The sequence below is a fragment of the Erinaceus europaeus genome, chromosome 17 (assembly GCF_950295315.1).
Source record: "Erinaceus europaeus chromosome 17, mEriEur2.1, whole genome shotgun sequence".
In the NCBI taxonomy this organism is placed as follows: Eukaryota; Metazoa; Chordata; class Mammalia; order Eulipotyphla; family Erinaceidae; genus Erinaceus; species Erinaceus europaeus.
The window spans coordinates 2,842,875-2,864,821 of NC_080178.1; the positions used below are offsets into that span (position 1 = coordinate 2,842,875).

The following is a 21,947-nucleotide window of genomic DNA, read 5'->3' on the forward strand; positions in this document are numbered from 1 at the left end:
AGAATGGGGTTTTGGAAACCAATGAACTTTCCAAACATGTATAATCCTTATACTGCCTTATTTATGGACAGAAGTTACCAATTCTCCCAGTACATAAACAGTCTCTCTGGGTGAAGATGACAATGTGGAGAAAAGCACCAGACTCACCGTGGAGGGCCTCTGCACCATGTTCTCCAGCCGGGTGTGGCTGAACTCCAGGCTGATGACATTATAGAGCTTTTCTCGCTCCTCCTCTGGGGTCTCGTAGTACCGTGTCCACTGAGCCATGGTCATTTCAATGCCTTTCTGTGTGTTCACATCCATGACATCCACCATGCGACGGCTCCCTGTCACAAAAGTGCCACCGATCAGCTCTGCTGAGTCACTAATACCCTTGAGTGCAGTAAGGATGTTAAAAAAATTTTTTTAAAAAGAGTCCAAAGAGGCAAATAATTCTTTGTTTATAGTGCTTAGGAACAGACCAGGAGAGAGCTGTCACTTGAGATGGATAAGCAACAGAAAATGAATTAACAGAAAGCAGAAAAGGCGAGGGTGACACATCAAAAGCCGTCACTGTGGGGGCTGGGTGGTGCACACCTGGCTGAGCGCACATTTCAGCAGGTGCAAGGACCCAGGGGTGTAAATCCGGTTTCGTGTGCCCTCTAGCGGTGTGCCCCTGCCAAGCCTCAAATAAAATAACCTTGGAGGAAACAAACAAAAACACCTCACTATGAACACAAAGATGAATGTAGAGTTCTCAAACCAACCACAGCAAAAGCAGACTCTTATAACAAGTGACTTGAACGAGGAGGGAGAGGGAAAAAAACAGAGTCAAAAAAACCAAAGTTTCAATCTCAGCTCTGAGACTTCTCTGAGCCTTCAGAAGCAGCAAAGTGAGAATAAAATATACTTTATAAGGGAGTCAGGCGGCAGCGCAGCGGGTTAAGCGCACGTGGCACGAAGCGCAAGGACCCGCGTAAGGATCCCGGTTCAAGCCCACGGCTCCCCACCTGCAGGGGAGTCGCTTCCCAGGCGGTGAAGCAGGTCTGCAGGTGTCTGTCTTTCTCTCCCCTCCTCTCTCCATTTCTCTCTGTCCTATCCAACAATGACGACATCAACAACAATAACTAAAAACAACAATAAAAAGGGCAACAAAAGGGAAAATGAATAAATAAAAAATATATATATTATAAAAGTAAACTGAGGGGCCAGGGGGGGTGCACCTGGTTGAGTGCACATGTTACAATGCACAAGGACCCAGGTTTGAGCCTCTGCTCCCCACCTGCAAGGGGAAAGCTTTTTTGAGAGGTGAAGCGGGGCTGCAGGTGTCTCTCTCTCCCTCTTTCCTCTCAATTTCTGGCTGTCTCTATTCAGTAATTAAATGATGATTAAAAAAAAAAAAAAGCAAATTGACCAGAGATGGCTTTTAGGGAAAGAGGAAAGAAAAAACATGAGTTGGGGGTCGCGCGGTAGAGCAGTGGGTTAAGCGCACGTGGTGCAAAGCGCAAGGACCAGTACTAGGATCCCGGTTTGAGCCCCCGGCTCCCCACCTGCAGGGGAGTCACTTCACAGGCGGTGATACCACCAAACAACAGAGCTGAGCAGTGCTCTGGTTTAAAAAAAAAAAAATTTATTTAAGGGGTCCAGAGATTGGCACATCTGGTTGAGCGCATGTGTTATAGTGTACAAGGACCCAGATTCAAGCCCCTGGTCCCCACCTGCTGGGGGAAAGCTTCACAAGTGGTGAAGCGGGGATGTGGGTGTCTCTCTCCCTATCTCCCTCTCTACTCTGTCTCTATCGACTATAAATAAATTTTAAAATATATACAGAACACATTGGCAGACACAGAGGCTCCAACAAGTACAAGATGGAGAAACTTATGAAGTTCATTTCCAGAAAATTCTGTTGCAAAAGAAATAGCAGTGTCTAACCAAGAAGCCATCCCAAGTAGCATATGCTTCTCAACATCCCAAAGCCTTGAGTCTCAGCAAGAGAACGAACGAGGCCTCAGTCCTCAGCGTTGCATCTCGCCTCAAAGGCAGGAAGGGCACAGGCCTGCTACTCACCCACACACATTTTGACATCGTTCACAGTGAAGTCTGCATCTGGCATCCTGCAAAACAAACACCCGTCAGGGTGAGCGGGCATCATGCTTGTCAGATGCTAAGAACTCCCCAGTAAAGACACAGCTCTCTTCATACTTAGGCTGAAAGTACTTTAAAGACATAAATGACGTACGTATGTGTGTGTGCGTGTGCATGTGTGTGCACGCGCGCATGTAAAAAAAACAGACAACAAAATGTTAAGTGTGGTATCATCTCAGGCTGGTAGGCTGTAATTCATTATTATTTAGCTACCCTGCACTTTCCTGTTCGCTGATAACAACCATGAACTGTGTTTATAACAGAAGACCATTCATATTTTAAAAAGTAAATGGGGAATTGTTTTCAACCAACTTTGGGCTGGTCCTGAACGCTTTGGGGTACCCTCCCACTACCACTTTGTCTGGGGGCCCACACCCAGTGGGGCCATGAACACTTACTTTATTCCAAGCCCATCGGAATTCTTGAAAATCAGAGGGTCTCTTAAGCCACCCCGCTGGATATACTCCACATTAAAATCTGTGGCCACAGGAAAACAATGGTTAGAAAGGCACATGGTACAGCTGGTGAAAGACACAAGGGCCAGGATACAGAGCTCTGGTGGCGGGAACTGTGTGGAACCGTGCCCCGCTCATCCTACAGTCTTGTCGATCATTATTAAATAAGAAAAGGCCGAAGGCCTATCAGCAGCAGCCTGGGTGGAGCTGGAGGTGGTGTTCACACTCCCTAGGTACACGGGCGGGTGTGGGGGGGCACGCAGAGCCGGGATCTGCTGTGTCTCCATTTCAAGGAGTTCAGAATTCAGTCAAGAGAAGGTCGTATCACAGAATGGTGATCAGCAAACCTCACCATCAGCCTTCTCCTAACAGACCCGAGTTGAATTCTGCCCGTGGCAACACATGTCATGTCCTAGCGCCCTCACCAGAGAGTAAGTGCACAAAGCTGCAGGGCACACAGGGGTCACCCCAGTCCTGGGGGGTGGTGAGGTACACGGGGTCACCCCAGTCCTGGGGGTTGGGGAGGTACACAGGGTCACCCCAGTCCTGGGGGGTGGTGAGGTACACAGGGTCACCCCAGTCCTGGGGGGTGGTGAGGTACACGGGATCGTCCCAGTCCTGGGGGGTGGTGAGGTACACAGGGTCACCCCAGTCCTGGGGGGTGGTGAGGTACACGGGGTCACCCCAGTCCTGGGGGTGGTGAGGTACACGGGGTCACCCCAGTCCTGGGGGGTGGTGAGGCACACGGGGTCACCCCAGTCCTGGGGGGTGGTGAGGTACACGGGGTCACCCCAGTCCTGGGGGTGGTGAGGTACACGGGGTCACCCCAGTCCTGGGGGGTGGTGAGGCACACGGGGTCACCCCAGTCCTGGGGGGTGGTGAGGTACACGGGGTCACCCCAGTCCTGGGGGGTGGTGAGGTACACGGGGTCACCCCAGTCCTGGGGGGTGGTGAGGCACACGGGGTCACCCCAGTCCTGGGGGGTGGTGAGGCACACGGGGTCACCCCAGTCCTGGGGGGTGGTGAGGCACACGGGGTCACCCCAGTCCTGGGGGTGGTGAGGCACACGGGGTCACCCCAGTCCTGGGGGGTGGTGAGGTACATGGGGTCACCCCAGTCCTGGGGGGTGGTGAGGTACATGGGGTCACCCCAGTCCTGGGGGGTGGTGAGGCACACAGGGTCACCCCAGTCCTGGGGGGTGGTGAGGCACACGGGGTCACCCCAGTCCTGGGGGGTGGTGAGGCACACGGGGTCACCCCAGTCCTGGGGGGTGGTGAGGCACACGGGGTCACCCCAGTCCTGGGGGGTGGTGAGGCACACATGTGAAAGGGCGTGCGCCGCGCTGCCTTTCATTAAGCCCTAGCCGAGGGACGAGAGCAGAGAGGGTCTCTGGGGCCACCCCGCCACTCCTGCCCTAGGAAAGCTTCCTTGTCCTTACCAGCAGGGGTGGCTGGGGTGGCAGGACTGGGGCTGCGCTGAGAAACTGGGAGCCAACGGCGTCACAGCATCGACAGGAAACCCTCCAGCTGCCCAGATGCTGAGGCGCTCCAGGTCTGGACCAAGGGAAGACTCACCTTTCCCCTCCATGAAGGTGACGAAATCCGCGCCGTATTTGTCGGTGTGGAGCTTCTCCTCCAGGTCAAAAGTCCTCTTGCCCTCAATCTCGTCATCTGAGATGCCGTCGTCCTCGTAGCGCCTCCGCATGGTGCCGCGCTGCGGACGGGACAGGCGGGTGCGGTGAGACCATGTGCTTCCTCTCGCCCACCAGCCCCTGCCTCCAGCCTCAGCCCCTTATTCCAGGACCTTCTCCTCATGCAAAGGTCAACTGATGATCTCAGAATACACAGAACAGGCTTTTGATGAGTCACAGGGCCCCTCCTTGGGAGTCTAGGGCTCGCTCTCCAAGCTTAGAGACACTGATTTATCACAATAATATGGCCAAGTTGGGTTCATTAAATGTTCTGTCTACCATCACTGGGACAAAAAGAGGACCTGCTTAAAAATATCCTTTATATAAAGCGCAAGGACCGGTGTAACGATCCCGGTTCAAGCCCCTGGCTCCCCACCTGCAGGGGAGTCGCTTCACAGGTGGTGAAGCAGGTCTGCAGGTGTCTGTCTCTCTCCCCCCGTCTCCACCCCCTCTCCATTTCTCTCTGTCCTTTCCAACAACAACGACATCAATAACAACAATAACCAAAACAATAAGGGCAACAAAGGGGAAAATAAATAAATATTTATTTTAAAAAATCCTTTATGGGAGTCAGAGTGGTAGTGCAACGGGTTAAGCACAGGTGGCACAAAGGGCAAGGACCAACGTAAGGATCCCGGTTCGAGCCCCCGGCTCCCCCTACAGGGCAGTTGCTTTACAAGCAGTGAAGCAGGTCTGCAAGTGTCTTTCCTCCTCCTCTCTGTCTTCCCCTCCTCTCTCCATTTCTCTGTCCTATCCAACAACGACAATATCAGTAACAACAATAATAACTACAACAATAAAACAGGGATAACGCAAGGGGATAAATATTAAAAAAATATATATTTTTGCCCCCACACCTATGGACATCTAATCTTTGACAAAGGGGCCCAGACTATTACATGGGGAAAGCAGAGTCTCTTCAACAAATGGTGTTGGAAAAAAATGGGTTGAAACATGCAGAAGAATGAAACTGAACCACTGTATTTCACCAAATACAAAAGTAAATTCCAAGTGGATCAAGGACTTGGATGTTAGACCACAAACTATCAGATACTTAGAGGAAAATATTGGCAGAACTCTTTTCTGCATAAATTTTAAAGACATTTTCAATGAAACGAATCCAATTACAAAGAAGACTAAGGCAAGCATAAACCTATGGGACTACATCAAATTAAAAAGCTTCTGCACAACTAAAGAAACTACTACCCAAACCAAGAGACCCCTCACAGAATGGGTGATCTTTACATGCCATACATCAGACAAGAGTTTAATAACCAACATATATAAAAGCTTGCCAAACTCAACAACAAGACAACAAATAACCCCATCCAAAAATGGGGGGAGGACATCGACAGAATATTCACCACAGAAGAGATCCAAAGGCCGAGAAACACATGAAAAAATGCTCCAAGTCTCTGGATGTCAGAGAAACGCAAATGAAGACAACAATGAGATACCACTTCACTCCTGTGAGAATGTCATACATCAGACATCAGAAAAGGTAACAGCAGCAAATGCTGGAGCGGTTGTGGGGTCAAAGGAACCCTCCTACACTGCTGGTGGGAATGTCAATTGTTCCAACCTCTGTGGAGAACAGTCTGGAGAACTCTCAGAAGGCTAGAAATGGACCTACCCTATGACCCTGCAATTCCTCTCCTGGGGATAGATCCTAAGGAACCCAACACATCCATCCAAAAAGATCTGTGTACACATATGTTCTTGGCAGCACAATTTGTAATAGCCAAACCCTGGAAGCAACCCAGGTGTCCAACAACAGATGAGTGGCTGAGCAAGTTGTGGTCTATGTGCACAATGGAATACTACTCAGCTATAAAAAAAGGTAACTTCACTGTTTTCAGCCGATCTTGGATGGACCTTGAAAAATTCATGTTAAGTGAAATCAGTCAGAAACAGAAGGATGAATATGGGGTGATCTCACTCCCAGGCAGAAGTTGAAAAACAAGATCTGAAAACAACAACAACAAAAAAAAACCACAAGTCGAACCTGAACTGGAGTTGGCGTATTGAACCAAAGTAAAAGACTCTGGGCTGGATGGGTGGGGAGAATACAGGTCCAAGAAGGATGACAGAGGATGTAGTGGGGGTTGTATTGTTATGTGGGAAACTGGGGAATGTTATGCATGTACAAACTATTGTATTTACTGTTGAATGTAAAACATTAATTCCCCAATAAAGAAAAAAAAAATCTTTTAAGGGAGTCAGGCGGTAGCGCAGCAGGTTAATCACAGGTGGCGCAAAGCATAAGGACCGGCGTAAGGATCCCGGTTCGAGCCCTGGCTCCCCACCTGCAGGGGAGTCGCTTCACAGGCAGTGAAGCAGGTCTGCAGGTGTCTGTCTTTGTCTCCCCCTCTCTGTCTTCCCCTCCTCTCTCCATTTCTCTCTGTCTATCCAACAACGATGACAATAATAATAACTACAACAATAAAACAAGGACAACAAAAGGGAATAAATAAATTAAATATTTTTAAAAATCTTTTAAGTAGGGGCCCGGCGGTGGCACACTTGGTTGAGCGCATATGTTACAATGTTCAAAGATCTGGGTTCAAGCCCCTAGTCCCCAACTACAGGGGGAAAGCTTCACAAGTGGTGAAGCAGAGCTGCAGGTATCTCTCCTCACAAAGGCACCTGGGGCCGGAGAGAGAGAGCTCGGTGCTGTGGTGCTGTGCTGTCTCGCCCTCCCCAGCTAAATGGAAGTGACCTGAAGCCATATGAGGTTCGGGCTCCACCGAAACAACCAGGCCAATGCAACCTGAGAAGGCACACGGTGCCCCCCCCCCCCACGTTCCTCCCTCCGCAGAGGGAGCACCAAGTCACGCGTGGGAAACGAAGGGTCTTGCAAGCATCTGTGCGCACACACAAACACCGCCCTCCCCAGCATCAAACGCAGAGGATGCTTTGCACCAGCCAGTGAGCAGCTGTGAGACCCGAATGCTCTGCTCTCCAAACACATCTGTTTACTGCTCAGTCTGTTTCTCTAGCAACAGATACACCCAGGACGCACATACACAGACGACGCGTCAGTCTCCCGCCGTCCTCTCCAACTAGAAGGCAGTGATCAGCCTGGTACTTGGTGCGGGCCACGCTTTCAGCTCCTCGAAGGCAAAGATGATGCACGTGCCAGGCAAAAGCAACAAAGAAAGAAGCAGCCCTTAAAAATTGGTCTTGAACCTAGAGGGTGAACGGGTGACTTCCCAACAGAAGGCGCTCTCAACCTGAAGGGACCCGGGCATCTGCGGGTAAGCAGCATAAAGCACGCTGTGTCACACGTGCCATCGCCGAGTCTTGGGAGCTGACAGAGTCCCCTGAACACACCTGCCTCTAGCCTCGCCACGCTCCCCTCCTCAGGATGTTTTCTGCTCGGCCCCTTCTCTCTGGAGCCAAGATCAATGCTCTGGATCACAAAAGTCAAACTCTCAGCCAAGCCTGAGATTAGAGTCAGGAGATCTCAAGCCTAGGAGACGCTCTAGAAGCAAAGCGATCAACAAGTGATGGAGAGCTGGTATTGTAAATGCCCCAGAAACAAGTATACTCTTCCCTTCCTTCTACCACCATGTCACACGGTGACGCTGGCATAAAGCTTTCTGTCACCATCGGTGCCAATTAAAATTAAAGCTAAGGAAACACTGGACTCTCAAGATGAGGTCCTGAGTTCAATCCCTGACAGCACATGTACCAGAGTGACGTCTGATCCCTTTTCTCTCTCCTCCTCCTATCCCTCTCATGAATAAATACATAAAATACTTTTAAAAAGTCTTCACTTCTGACTACACTAATCTCGGAATGCTAATCCACCCACGACAGTAAAAAGCTCTCTCTCTTGCTACCATCATCCACCGCAACAGCAAAGTGTAACTGCAGGAAGCCTACCTATCACTGTGATAAACTGGGTGTCTTCCATTGTGAGGACAACAAGGAAAGGCGGAGAGCACATGTGGGGAGTTCGCCTTTCCCACCACTCTCTCATGCCTACTCCACCAGAGAAAGGGAGGCAGAGCCCGGGGGCCCACCGCCAGACACAGGAGCTCTCTGCCTCCCTCCACCGCTCTTATTCTCGGGCGCACTCCCTGCAGGAAAGAGCTGCTCCACCGTCACTTGGCTGCATGCAGGCACCACACTTTCTAGGCTTAACTGCGCGCAAGCACACAAGCGCACACACACGCTTGAGCTGTAACTTCTGGTAAGCCACAGAAATGGAGACGGTGCGGTAAGAGGCAGAGACTGTCTTCAGCGACAGCAAAAGCTCCACCCACCGCCTGGGTACAACCAGGACCCCCAGAGACTCACAATGGGCTTTCTGAGAGGCCGCAAAGCCAAATCACCGGAGGCAGTGGGTGAGAGCCAACCTCCTTGCCTCTGCCTCTCGCAGACTGAACTACTGCATCTATCCCTATTAGAAAAGGAGAAAGAGAGAGAGAGAGAGAGAGAGAGAGAGAGAGAGAGAAGAAGGGGGAGGGGAGGAGAAAGAGGGGGCGGAGAAGAAATGGGGAAGGGGAGATAACATCATGGTTCTGCAAAGAGACTCTCCAGCCTGAGGCTCCAAAGTCCCAGGTTCAATCCCTCGCACCACCATAAGCCAGAGCTGAGCAGTGCTCCGATAAACTGCAGTGTACCAAGTAAATATTAGCTTTAGTCTTTCTCAGCTCCTCATACATATATAACCAACAATAAAGTTTATAATATTTTGGCAACAAATTCTATCAAAAAAAAGTCATGAGAACAATGATGATGCCAAGCTCCCATCAGAATGTCGCCACTGGTTATCTCTGTTCATCTCTTTCCCTATTTGTTTATGCGGTCAGTGAGAAGGCGCAGTGAACAGAGCATCAGACTCAAGCAGGAGGTGCAGAGTTCAGTCTCTGGCAGCACACACACCAGGCTGATGTCTGGTTCTTGCACTCTCACGCCCTCTCTTTCTCATTAATAAATAAAATCAAAAGAGCTCCAAACATGTTAAAGAAAGGAAAAACACCTTTGCCTTTCCAGGATTCCATGGCACTTCGAAGGAAAGTGATGAACAAACGAGTGAGTGAGTGAGTGAGTGAGTGAGACAGAGGAGCAGCCCAAATGACCGGCTGCCTCTGATAACTTCCAGTTTCCCTCTATGTAGGTACAACTCCAAGAGGAGACACCTGAGAACAAGCTGCGTCTATAGCTGGGCTCCCGGCCCGGACAGCGCAGTCCTTTCCGGCCACACGCGACCCAGCCACTGGGCGGACGCAGGCAAGCTGCGCACATGCGGGCTTTTCCCAACTGACTCTGAAGCCCTCCGGAGGGGGTGGCACTTACCTTTACTTGCAAATGCTTGTGGATGCTCAGAACAAGGACTCGACCGCACACACAGCAGTCGGCACATTCCGTAGACTCTGGCAGCTACTTACTGAGAAGCTGCCAACTCCTGAGGAGTAAAACAGAAGCTAATGCCTGATGCTCAAAGTCAAAAACCACAGGCAGAAAAATACCTCAACTGTGGCACAGTGGATAGGGCACTGGATTCTCAACCATGAGGTCCCGAGTTCGATCCCTGGCAGCACATGTGCCAGAGTGATGTCTGGTTCTTTCTCTCTCCTCCTGTCTCTCTCATGAATAAATAAATAAATAATTTTAAAAAATACATAAACTAGATCTTCAGCTGTAACTTTAATGCTCAAGAAACTGCTGTCAATATTAAAAGTAACTGATTTCACTCCCTACATCCCTTTCTCTCAATTTCTCTCTGCCTCTATCCAAAAACAAGTAAGATAAAATGTTTTTAAAATGAAAGTAACTGAATACAAATGAAACTTCCTAGGAGAAAACTGGATATGCAATTAAGCAACCGTTTGCTCTTCCTAGGCAGGTAGGAATGGAAAGTGAACCCTGTAAGCCTCACTACACGTGTGGCATCAGACAGAACATCACAATGCTGTACTGAAATGCTAAGTAAATACACAAGAGAGTGAAGTGTGCGACACACTTCACAAGCAGAGAGGGAATTACATTTGACTGAATTAATTATATATTTTAGTATCTACCCTGTGACTGTGTCAATATCCTGGCAAGGAAGGCTGTCCCAGTACCTGCCTTCAGAATCTAGGGAAGAGGGAGTCGGGCGGCAGTGCAGTGGGTTAAGCGCAGGTGGTGCATAAGGATCCCTGTTTGAGCCCCCGGGTCCCCACCTGCGGGGGAGTCGCTTCACAGGCGGTGAAGCAGGTCTGCAGGTGTCTGTCTCCCTCCCACCCCCCGTCTTCCCCTCCTGTCTCCATTTCTCTCTGTCCTATCCAACAACGACGACATCAATCATAACCACAACAGTAAAACAAGGGCAACAAAAGGGAATAAATAATAAATAATTTTTTTTAAAAAAAGAATCTAGGGAAGAAACACAGAGAGACCAGTGAGGATCTGACCTGCCAAGACACAGAAAAATCTACTGTTAGGAAGATGGGGACAACAGACACTTTCTCTAGTAGCACAGGAAGGAGATGCCAAATTCTCCCTAAAGATGACAACAACATCCAAGATGAAACTTGAAGGGGAAATAAGCAACTCAGAAGGGCCAAACTGGACAGGCCCAAGCAAGAGAGAGAGAACTGGAAGAAAAGAGAAGACAGCTGAGTGCGGTATCATGTGCAGGCATTGGGAAAGAGAAAGGGAGAATAGGTTATAATGGAAAGAAATTCAAGCTGAGGTAAAAAGACCTGCTTTCCCGGTGTAGCTCCACTACTGTGAGCCTCGGAACTTTAGGACAAGTCGTCTGACCTCACCAGGCCTCTGTTTCCTGAGGAGCAAACTGGGACATGAGCCCATTCCCCTTTGAGGAAAAGTCACAAGGATCAAAATTTTAAAAGCCTGGGAGTCAGGCGGTAGCGCAGCGGGTTAAGCGCACGTGGAGCCAATAGCAAGGACCGGCGTAAGGATCCCGGTTCGAGCCCCCGGCTCCCCACCTGCAGGGGAGTCGCTTCACAGGCGGTGAAGCAGGTCTGCAGGTGTCTGTCTTTCTCTCCCCCTCTATCTTCCCCTCCTCTCTCCATTTCTCTGTCCTATCCAACAACGACGTCAATAACAACAATAACTACAACAATAGAACAACAACAGCAATAAAAGGGAATAAATAAACAGATTATTTTTTTAGAAAATTTAAAAATTAAAATAAAGGAAAGTCAGGCCAGGGGTGAAAAGGTGAGAGCAGGCAGGACTGGCTGCCAGGTGCCCAGGCTGGATCCCAGCACCACATAAGCCAGAGCTGAGCAGTGCTCGTGCCACTCACATGAAAATAAAGCTTAAAGGCAACATTTTTCGTAGCTTTGTTCATAACAGACCAAAACCGAATAAAACGAAACCCCCTAACCATCAAAATTAGAATAAGCAAACTGTGGTGTACACAAGTGATAGGGCATATTCAGCAAGGAACAAACAGGAAAACAGGCAGATGTTAAAAAAGCATATTCTGTGAGGGGAGTTCTTGAAGAAGGCATATGTTTATTTTTTTAATATTTTATTTATTTATTCCCTTTTGTTGCCCTTGTTGTTTTATTGTTGTATTTATTATTGTTGTTGTCATTGTTGGATAGGACAGAGAGAAATGGAGAGAGGAGGGGAAGACAGAGAGGAGGAGAGAAAGATAGACACCTACAGACCTGCTTCACCGCCTGTGAAGCGACTCCCCTGCAGGTGGGGAGCCGAGGTTCAAACCGGGATCCTTATGCCAGTCCTTGTGCTTTGCGCCACCTGCGCTTAACCCGCTGCGCTACAGCCGGACTCCCAGAAGGCATATGTTGTATGCTTTACATTGGTTTGGTCTAGCTCTCCCCCTGCCAGGAAAATTGGTTTAGTCCTGCTAGTTTGGCGGCCCGCTTTTCCCTGCCCCAGGAAGGAACCCCGACAGAGTTCCAGAGTGACAGAGTTCTTGGCGCCGCCATGTGAGAAGGATGCAGGAGAGTTCTGTTCGGTGATTAGTTTGGTTTAGTTTATGAATCGTTGATCCTAAATAAAGAAATACAGCTTCCCGGCCCAGCCGGATATCTCTGGTCGTCTCTGTTACCCGCGCGTGAAGCTAGCCCGGCCTGCTGAAGCCAGCCCGTCTAAAACAACAGGCATATGCTATGACTGCACAGACACGAACACCAACCAGACAGATGTGCTCATGGCAGTAGGAGTCAGGTATAGGAGGAAGGGAGGTTGTAGTCACAAAGGCTGTGCTGTCCTGTCCGGGCCCGGGAGGTGGCAGTGGATAAAACGCCGACTCTCAAGCATGAATTCCGAGTTCAACAACCAGCGGAGCATGTACCCAAGTGATGCTCGGCCTTCGGTCTTGCAAATAAGTAAATAATTGTAAGCGATCTTTTGACAGGCTCAGTTTGGGGGGCGGGGAGATAGCATAACAGTTAACCTGAGGCTCTACAATCCCAGGCTTAACCCCTGCACAACTGTATGCCAGGGCTGGGCAGTGGTCCCTCGGTCCCCACCTTCAGGAGGAAAGCTTCACAAGTGGTGAAGCAGTGCTGCAGATGCCTCTCTCTCTCCTTGTCTCCCCATTCCCTAGATCTGTCTCTATTCAATAAATTAACATTTAGAAAACTATGTATGGGGGTCGCTTCACGGGCAGTGAAGCAGGTCTGCAGGTGTCTGTCTTCTCTCCCCCTGTCTTCCCCTCCTCTCTGTCCTATCCAACAACAATGATATCAATAACAACAACAATGATAATAATAACCACAACAACATTAAACAACAAGGGCAGCCAAAGGGGAAAAAATGTCTCTTTTAAAACCCCACTTCCCTGTTATTAAAAACAAACAAACAAACAAACACCTCACACAGCTCATTCAGCAGGGCACGTGCCCACTCATACAGAACAGCTGACCCGGACTGACTCCAGGCGCCGTACAGAAGCTCTGGAGCTACGGTCGGTCTCTCTGAAAGAACAAAGGATGACAAAAAAGCAGTCCTAGGAGAGGTGAAACTGCATGTGGCAGGCCCTGGGAAGACCGGGAACAAAAAAAGCCTAGCAGTGAGAGGGAGGGAGATGCTGCTGGGGGCTGAGACGCTGGGGCTCACTGCACTTTACTCTTCTTTTCTTTTATTTTGCACGTTTCAATTTTTTTCTTAAGTCTCTTGATGTTCCTAACCTTAACTACTATACATCTAGGAACAAGGATATACTCGGGTGGTCCGGGAGGTGGCACAGTGGACAGGACATTGAACTCTCAAGTATGAAGTCCTGATTTCTGGGTCTTTCTCTCTCTCCTATCATTTCTCATGAATAAATAAAATCTTAAAAAAAAAAAAAAGGATATATTCAGGGGCTGGGTGGGGGCACACCTGGTTAAGGGCTCACATTACAATGGCAAGGACCCGGGTTTAAGCCCTGGTCCCCACCTGCGGGGGGAAGAGTTTCACGAGTGGTGAAGCGGTACTGCAGGTGTCTGTCTCACTATCACCCCTTCCCTCTTGATTCCTGGCTGTCTCTATCCAATAAATTAAAAGAATAAAAACATTTAAAGGATATATTAAAAAACAGTAAAACAAATGCAGAATTAAGCTCACTGCAGAACGTTAATGCCCCGCAGAAGTAGGTACATGCTAATGTGCAGTAACAGAAAAACAGGCTACAGGCAACAAAGCAAACAAACAAAAAACTCACTACGGAAATCGGAAAAACAGAACTCTATTAAACATAATCCTGACTAAATAAAAACACTTTTATGTGAGGGGAAACAAGAATGAAACATGAACAAGGGTAGCAGACAGCTAAATGCAGGGCTACAGATGGCCTCTCCGACCCTGTGTGCTTCAAACAGCAGGTGTGACTGCTTTTATATATATATTTTTTAATTTTTTTATCTTTATTTTCCCTTTTGTTGCCCTTGTTGCTTTTTTTTTAATTGTTGTGGTAGTTATTGTTGTTACTGATGTCATCATTGTTAGATAGGACAGAGAGAAATGGAGAGAGAGGAGGGGAAGACAGAGGGGGAGAGAGAGACAGACGCCTGCAGACCTGCTTCACCGCCTGTGAAGCGACTCCCCTGCAGGTGGGGAGCCGGGGACTTGAACCGGGATCCTTAGCGCCCACCCTTGCGCTTCGCACCACATATGCTTAACCTGCTGTGCTACCTCCCAACTCCCCGGGTGTAACTTCTTTTAAAGTTACGTATGTGAGAGACAGAGAAGTGGGAGAATGCGAGGGAGAGGGGGGATGAGCTAGTTTTTTACTCTGGCACATGCTGCGCCAGGGACTGGACCCTGGACCTCACGCTAAGGAGTCCGACGTTCTTACCACTGGGCTGCAGCATGTGTAGCTTTTATGGCTGTAGGGAGAGAAATCCTAGAAGCTTTTTCCTTACTCATTGATCCTGGGGGGTCAGGTGCTAGTGGCCCTGGTACAGAGCACATGTTACACCAAAGTACCTATCCTGTCAACGTTGAGGAAAGAGAGAAAACCACTAAAATTGTAGATGAGTGACTTCAAAAGTGATTAGGGTGGGGAAAAAAGGAAACCCTCCACAAGGGAAAACATCATTTTCCTCAGGCCCCTTGTATCATTTCTGTACTGAAGTACTATTTCAAAAGGAACCTTCTAAATATTAAATTAATGACGCCAGGGTACAAGGCAATAAATAAACCATTTTTAGAATTTTGTACAATATTAAAAAAGCACTAATTCCAAAAAGGAACTTCTTTCAGTAACCGAACAGACTATTTCACACCTAAGCCAGGGCTCCTAGTTACAGTCCTTTAGCAGCGAAGCTAGCCGATCGATGCCTGTGAAATGAAGACAGATTCTGATGCAAATGGACATGTGTCAGCCTGCCACTGCGTTCCCATCAGGCCACAGCAGACGCCAACGAAGCTGATTAATATGGGTAGGTACACAGGAGTCATTCAAGTGGTTATTACAACAGGACAAGATGGGGAGGGGTTTGTCTGTTTTTGTTTTTTGGGATAGAGGGTGAGAGACAGGGAGACAGAGAAAGAGAGAAACCTACAGCACTGGTCTGCCCCGGGTGAGCTACCCGCTGCAGGTAGGAAACACGGAAACCTGGGTCTTCTCTTATGGTGACATGTGCCATCTACTGGGTGTGCCGCCGCCTAGCCAAGACGGAGAAATTTTAGCTCAGTTTCCTGCTTTTAGATGTGTTTCAAAAATAACTCTCGGGAGTCGGGCGGTAGTGAAGCGGGTTAAGCGCACGTGGAGCAAAGCGCAAGAACCTGCAGAAGGATCCCGGTTCAAGCCCCGGCTCCCCACCTGCAGGGGAGTCGCTGCACAGGCGGTGAAGCAGGTCTGCAGGTGGTTGAACCTGGGACCTCAGGCTTGGGAATCTAATGCCTTGTCCACAAGGCACCTCCCAGACCACCTAACAGTGTAATTCTTAATTCATCTAGCTTTCAAAACTTCCTTGTTTTTATATTTATTCTCCTCCTCCTCCTCTTCTTCTTCTTCCCTCCAGGGTTATCGCTGAGGCTCGGCGCCTGCACCATGAATCCACTGCTCCTGGAGGGCATTTTTTTCCTCATTTTTTGTTGCCCTTGTTGTTGTCGTTATTGTTATTGTTGTCACTGATGTTGTTGGATAGGACAGAGAGAAATGGACAGAGATGGGGAGACAGGGGAGAGAAAGATGAACACAAGGACCGGCAGAAGGATCCCAGTTTGAGCCCCCGGCTCCCCATCTGCAGGGGAGTCGCTTCACAAGCGGTGAAGCAGGTCTGCAGGTGTCCATGTTGTCGTTGTTGGATAGGACAGAGAGAAATGGAGAGAGGAGGGGAAGACAGAGAGGGGGAGAGAAAGACAGACACCTGCAGACCTGCTTCACTGCCTGGGAAGCGACACCCCTGCAGGTGGGGAGCCAGAGGCTCATACCAGAATCCTTACGCCGGTCCTTGTGCTTCATGCCACGTGCGCTTAACCCACTGCACTACCGCCCGACTCCCCTAGCTTTATTTTTTAATTAAATCTTTTGAAAATTTATTATTAGATAGAGACAGAGAAATCGAGAGGGAAGGGGAAGGAAGAGAGACAGAGACGCCTGCAGCCCTGTTTTACCACTAATGAAGCATCCCCCTGCAGGTGGGGACCAAGGGCTTGAACCAGCATCCTTATGCACTGTAATGTAAGCATTTAACCAGGTGCACCACCACCTAGCCCCAATCATTAGCTTTATATTACAGAGATTAAAACAGGGATTTCTGAACTAGTCTCACCTAATTAAGTCCTTCAAACCTGTTGATAACATGCTATCCACCTGGCATTGTTCACAGACTACAACTCATTAAATATGCTACTATAAACATCAAAATAAAAACAAGTTAAAATAGGGAGTCAGGCAGTAGTGCAGCGGGTTAAACACAGGTGGCACAAAGCGCAAGGACTGGCGTGAGGATCCTGGTTCAAGCCCCTGGCTCTCCACCTGCAGGGGAGTCGCTTCACAGGCAGTGAAGCAGGTCTGCAGGTGTCTGTCTTTCTCTCCCTTCTGTCTTCCCCTCCTCTCTCCATTTCTCTGTCCTATCCAGCAATGACAACAACAATAACTACAACAACAATAAAAACAAGAGCAGCAAAAAGGAAATAAATTTTTTTTTAAAAAAAAGTTAAAATAGTCTTACCACTGGAAAAAACCTTATTTTCTTTCAATTAATGCCATCATCTATGAGCCAGGAACTTAAGTCAAGAGCCAGGATCCACACTTCTCCCCAAAAATGCCCACTAGGGTCACCAAGTCCCACCCCCATCTCCATTCTTAATCTTAAGGCTTTAACTAACATTTTTTTCCTAAATTCATTTTTTTGTCTCTCTATTTTGGATAGACAGAGAAACTGAGCAGAAAGGAGAAGGGATGCCCAAGCACTGACTCTTCATGCTCACGAAGCTTCCCCCCTGCAAGCAGGGGCTGGGGACTCGAACGCAGGTCCCTGTGCACCATTATGTTGGGCACCCTACCAAGTGTGCGGCCGCCACCTGGTCTCCCTCCCTGTCATCTCTCAACTGCTACAGTAAACCGTGGTCCTTTCCTCAGCTCTGCAGCTCCTCCCTCACTAGTCTATGTCTGTCTTTCTAAACCCAAAGCATGTCCGTACACTGCCATCACGCACAGGACCGGGGTCAAGTCTTTGGCACCACACAGAACCGTGCACAGCACTAAGCGGAGCTCCATCCTCCACCCCCATCTCTTCTGAACGGGGAGACGACGATCTGCTGGGCGTGTGTCTCAGAACACAGTAAACAGATGAGCCGAAGAAAGAAACACAACCAAGTCCCCCATCCTTCCTGTTCCTGTAACCTCTCCCACCACCACTGTGTACGGCACTGCCCTCTGACCCCCACACTCCCCACCTTCGTGTTCCAGAAACACTAACCTGCCAGCAGAGCTGTTTCATGCTTTCGGCCTCTGGATTCGACTCCTCCACTTGTAGCTCCCCCCATGCCCTGCGGCCGGCCTGTGTGGACGGCCCTGACATCCCAACACCAACACGGAGGGACCTTCTCCTCACGCACCGCCCTCACTTCTGCCTTTCTCCGGCCGCGCAGTTCCTGCTGTGTAAGTACCGCGCGCTGACCGATTGCCACCGCAGCTCCTACTCCTTCCTGCTACATTCCGTCTATCGCAGTCTGATAGTTTATATGGTTCTTAGCAGACTATTAGAACAGAGTGCAAGACACTCATTTCTATATGCCCACAAACTGATTATATGATATAACCAACAATGTCTGCTGAAAAGATAAATGAACAAAAGACCAGAACTGAACTTTGAACCTATCACGATTCTGGTGCTTTTAATAATCACACAGAGTGGGGGGACGGGCGGTAGCGCAGCAGGTTAAGCGCAGGTGGCGCAAAGCGCAAGGACCCGCTTAAGGATCCCAGTACGAGCCCCCAGCTCCCCACCTGCAGGGGAGTCACTTCACAGGCAGTAAAGCAGGTCTGTAGGTGTCTATCTTTCTCTCCCCCTCTATGTCTTCCCTATCTCTCTCCATTTCTCTCTCTGTTCTACCCAACAATGACGACGACATCAATAACAACAACAATAATATAATTACAACAATAAAACAAGGGCAACAAAAGGGAATAAACATTTAAAAAATAATAAAAATAAGTCATTTAAAAAAGACTTATTAGTGGTCTGGGAGGTGGTGCAGTGGCTAAGGCACTAGACTCTCAAGCATGAGGTCCCGAGTTCAATCCCCAGCAGCCCATGTACCGGAGTGATGTCTGATTCTTTCTCTCCTCTCTTTCTCATTAATATATAAAATATTTAAAAAAAAAAAACTTATTTGGGGGCGGGGGTAGATAGCATAATGGTTATGCGAAAAGTCTCTAGAGAGTTGGGCGGTAGCGCAGCAGGTTAAGCGCATGTGGCGCAAAGCGCAGGGACCGGCATAAGGATCCCGGTTCGAGCCCCCGGCTCCCCACCTGCAGGGGAGTCGCTTCCCAGGCGGTGAAGCAGGTCTGCAGGTGTCTGTCTTTCTCTCCCCCTCCTCTCTCCATTTCTCTCTGTCCTACCCAACAACAACGACATCAATAACAATAACAGCTACAACAACAGTAAAAAGACAAGGGCAACCAAAGGGAAAATAAAAAAAAATTTTTTTTAAATCTTATAAAAAAGAAAATAATAACCGCAAGTCACTAGTCTTGTTGTAGCAAGCAGAAAAAAGTTTTCAAATACTTCCAAATCTTCTGCCTCAGATTCAAAAACACTTTACCCACATATATGCCATAAGTAATTTGCAAAAAAGTCTGCAAATCCAACTAGTAGGAAGAAAAGCTTTCAAATCAACTTTAAACTATAGTCTAGACTTTTTAAAGCCAATTATCCAGTTTATTTTAACGAGAGACACAGAGGGAGACGCAGAGAAAGCCAGAACACTGCTCAAGCTGGTGAAAAGGAAAGGACAGGCAGTGCAGCGCAGCGCAGACCCTCCGCACGATGCTGGAAGCGGCCTGCGCAGGCCGAGCCTCCCGGCGCCTCAGGTGACTTCTGTGCGGAGCGCTCCAGTGACTGGACCACCTTGGTCCCTGGCTCCCCTTCTCTGAAATCTGTTCCGACTGTCCCTCCTGGTAACTGTAATCTAATCGACGGCACTTCAGCACAGAGCAGAGTAACGAGTCAGTGGCATAGCATTCTGCCGCATGCCGCTTTCCCGGGCTATGGGACCCAGACCTCGGCTCCCACCCTCGGAGAGTTCTGGGCACTGAGTGAGGGAGTGAGTGCACACACCGATGCCACAACAGCCCTGGGCTCTTAAGACACCACCACTGTCCTAACTTTGTTCACGTCTCTCTGCCCCCCTCACTCTTTCTAGGGGGTGGGGGAAGAGGGACAAGAAATGATTTTTAATGCAAAATAGCAACAGACACTTCAAACAATGTGTGTCTTCGTAAGTGAAACAAAATGAAAGCATGTGTACACAGTTGCATTCCAGGAGGTCAGCACAGTAAGGAAAGCTAGCCGACGGCCAGCCGGAACCCTAGAGGAGGCTCGGCTTCCACAATCCGGCTGGGCCCTCCCTGGGTTGTACTCCACTCTCCGTCTCCACAGTCCCGGGCACAGCCCACCCCCGAGTGTCAGGGGCTAGCCCTCCACCTCCCACCACGCCACACGGCCCCTCCGCTGCAGAGCAGAGCAGGAACTCGCTCTCCCTCACGTCTACCCAGCTTCGACGCATATGCCAAGGAGACCAGCTGGATGCCAAGAAGTCCTTGAGGCCACCAGTCCTACCTAGTGACCTCCCCGCAGCGCGCAGGCTGTCTCCCAGGCACGCCGCAACCACCCAGACAAGCTCGCTGCTCCCCCCGCCTGCAGTGCGGCCTAACCCACCCCCAGGCCCGCGCTGCAAACCACGCACAGGAGGCAAAGCGGACGGCACACTCGGGCGTTTCTCCAAAACCAACCTGCACACAGCCAGTGAGCCAAAGTGCTGCGGTCTACTTGTGACTCTCAAAACCTCTCCGACTCTTTTATAAAAGGGGAAAGGTGGAGTCAGAGCAACGGGAGGAGGGGAAACACCAGAAATTCCAGGAACTCAAATCAGAATCTTGATTTTAAAAGTCCAACATTGGGAGTCGGGCTGTAGCGCAGCAGGTTAAGCGCAGGTGGCGCAAAGCATAAGGACCGGCATAAGGATCCCGGTTCGAACCCCGGCTCCCCACCTGCAGGGGAGTCGCTTCACAGGCGGTGAAGCAGGTCTGCAGGTGTCTATCTTTCTCTCCCCCTGTCTTCCTCTCCTCTCTCTGTTTCTCTCTGTCCTATCCAACAACGACGACAACAACAATAATAACCACAACAATAAAACAAGGGCAACAAAAGGGAATAAATAAATTAAATTAAAAATATATATATTAAAAAAAAAGTCCAACACTTGGGGAGTCGGGCGGTAGTGCGGCGGGTTAAGCACACATGGTGCAAAACACAAGGACCAAGGACCGGCGTGAGGATCCCGGTTTGAGCCCCCGGCTCCCCACCTGCAGGGGAGTCACTTCACAGGCGGTGAAGCAGGTCTGTCTTTCTCTCCCCTCTATCTTCCCCTCCCCTCTCCACTTCTCTCTGTTCTATCCAACAACAATGACATCAACAACAACAACAATAACTACAACAATAAAACAACAAGCGCAACAAAAGAGAATAAATATTTTAAAAAAAGAAAAAAGAAATAAAAGCCCAACACTTGTAGCCCAGCGGGTGGCACAGTGAATACAGCCCTGGACACTCGGCCAGGGGGGTCCCGAGTTCGATTCCTGCTAGTGTACATGCCGAATGTATCAATGTTCTAGTTCTCTTGTCTCTCTCATTAAATAAGTCAATCTTTAAAACAAATATGCCAGGGAGAGAGCACAGTGGTTGTGCAGAAGACTTTGACGCCTGAGGCTCCGCCGTCCAGGTCTAATCCTGGCACCGTCATAAAGCAGAGCTAAGCAGTATGTAAGACTCCATGGTTCTCTCCACTGGACCACCAGGCAGCACTTCCCAGCATGCCCTGCCTCGTCTGGCCCGAACACCGCAGTGGTTAACTGTTCTCACCAAATCCATTTCCAGTTTTCTCCCTCGTTTTGGATACTACAATCTCTGGTATGATTCCCAGCAAACCACTCCTCCGCCGAGCTTTTATGGCCCCACTGCACTGAGGGCAAAGCTCGGCCTGAGCTGACCGGCCCAGGCCAAGAGTCTAGCCGCCTCCTGCTGTCGCTCGCTCTCTGGTCTGTCTGATCAAGTCTGCCAAGATCCTTCCAAGCTCAGGGTTTCCGCCTCTGCTAATCACTTCTCCCTTCTGCCTGGTCACCGCTTCCTCATCCAGGAGGCCCCAGTTTTAAAGGCTTCCTCAGGAAAAGTATTCTCTGATGCCTCCTCCCAATCCCGACATGTGGACGACGTTACCTCTTACAGTCTCACTGGCCTTGCAAGTTACCTTTTTGGGCCTCTGCTTAACAATTAATTTCACTAGTATAAGTACTGGTTTAACATCTTGCTTTTCTCTTTTTTATTATTATTATCTTTACCTATTTATAGAGACAAAAATCAAGATGGAAGGGGGGAAAGAGGAGGGAAAGAAAAAGGGACACCTGCAACCCCACTTCACCACCTGCAAAGCTTTCCCTGCAGGTGGGGACCGAGGGATCAAGCCTAGGTCCTTACGCATTGTAACATGTGCGCCCAACCAGGTGCACCGCCACCTGGCCCCTGGTCCAC

At 49.3% G+C, this 21,947-nt stretch overlaps 1 protein-coding gene across 2 annotated transcripts in view; it reads right to left on the reverse strand.

The window, feature by feature from the left end:
* The window catches only part of KDM2A (lysine demethylase 2A), an 80,342-nt gene that overhangs the window by 41,509 nt on the left and 16,886 nt on the right, over positions 1–21,947 (reverse strand). For both annotated transcript variants that reach the window (XM_060175949.1, XM_060175948.1), the window contains exons 3-6: positions 4,154–4,292; positions 2,523–2,601; positions 2,047–2,093; positions 148–326 (exon numbers count right to left, since the gene is read on the reverse strand). In XM_060175949.1, coding sequence (XP_060031932.1) covers positions 148–326; positions 2,047–2,093; positions 2,523–2,601; positions 4,154–4,292 — 444 coding nt within the window. The remainder of the gene's footprint in view (positions 1–147; positions 327–2,046; positions 2,094–2,522; positions 2,602–4,153; positions 4,293–21,947) is intronic.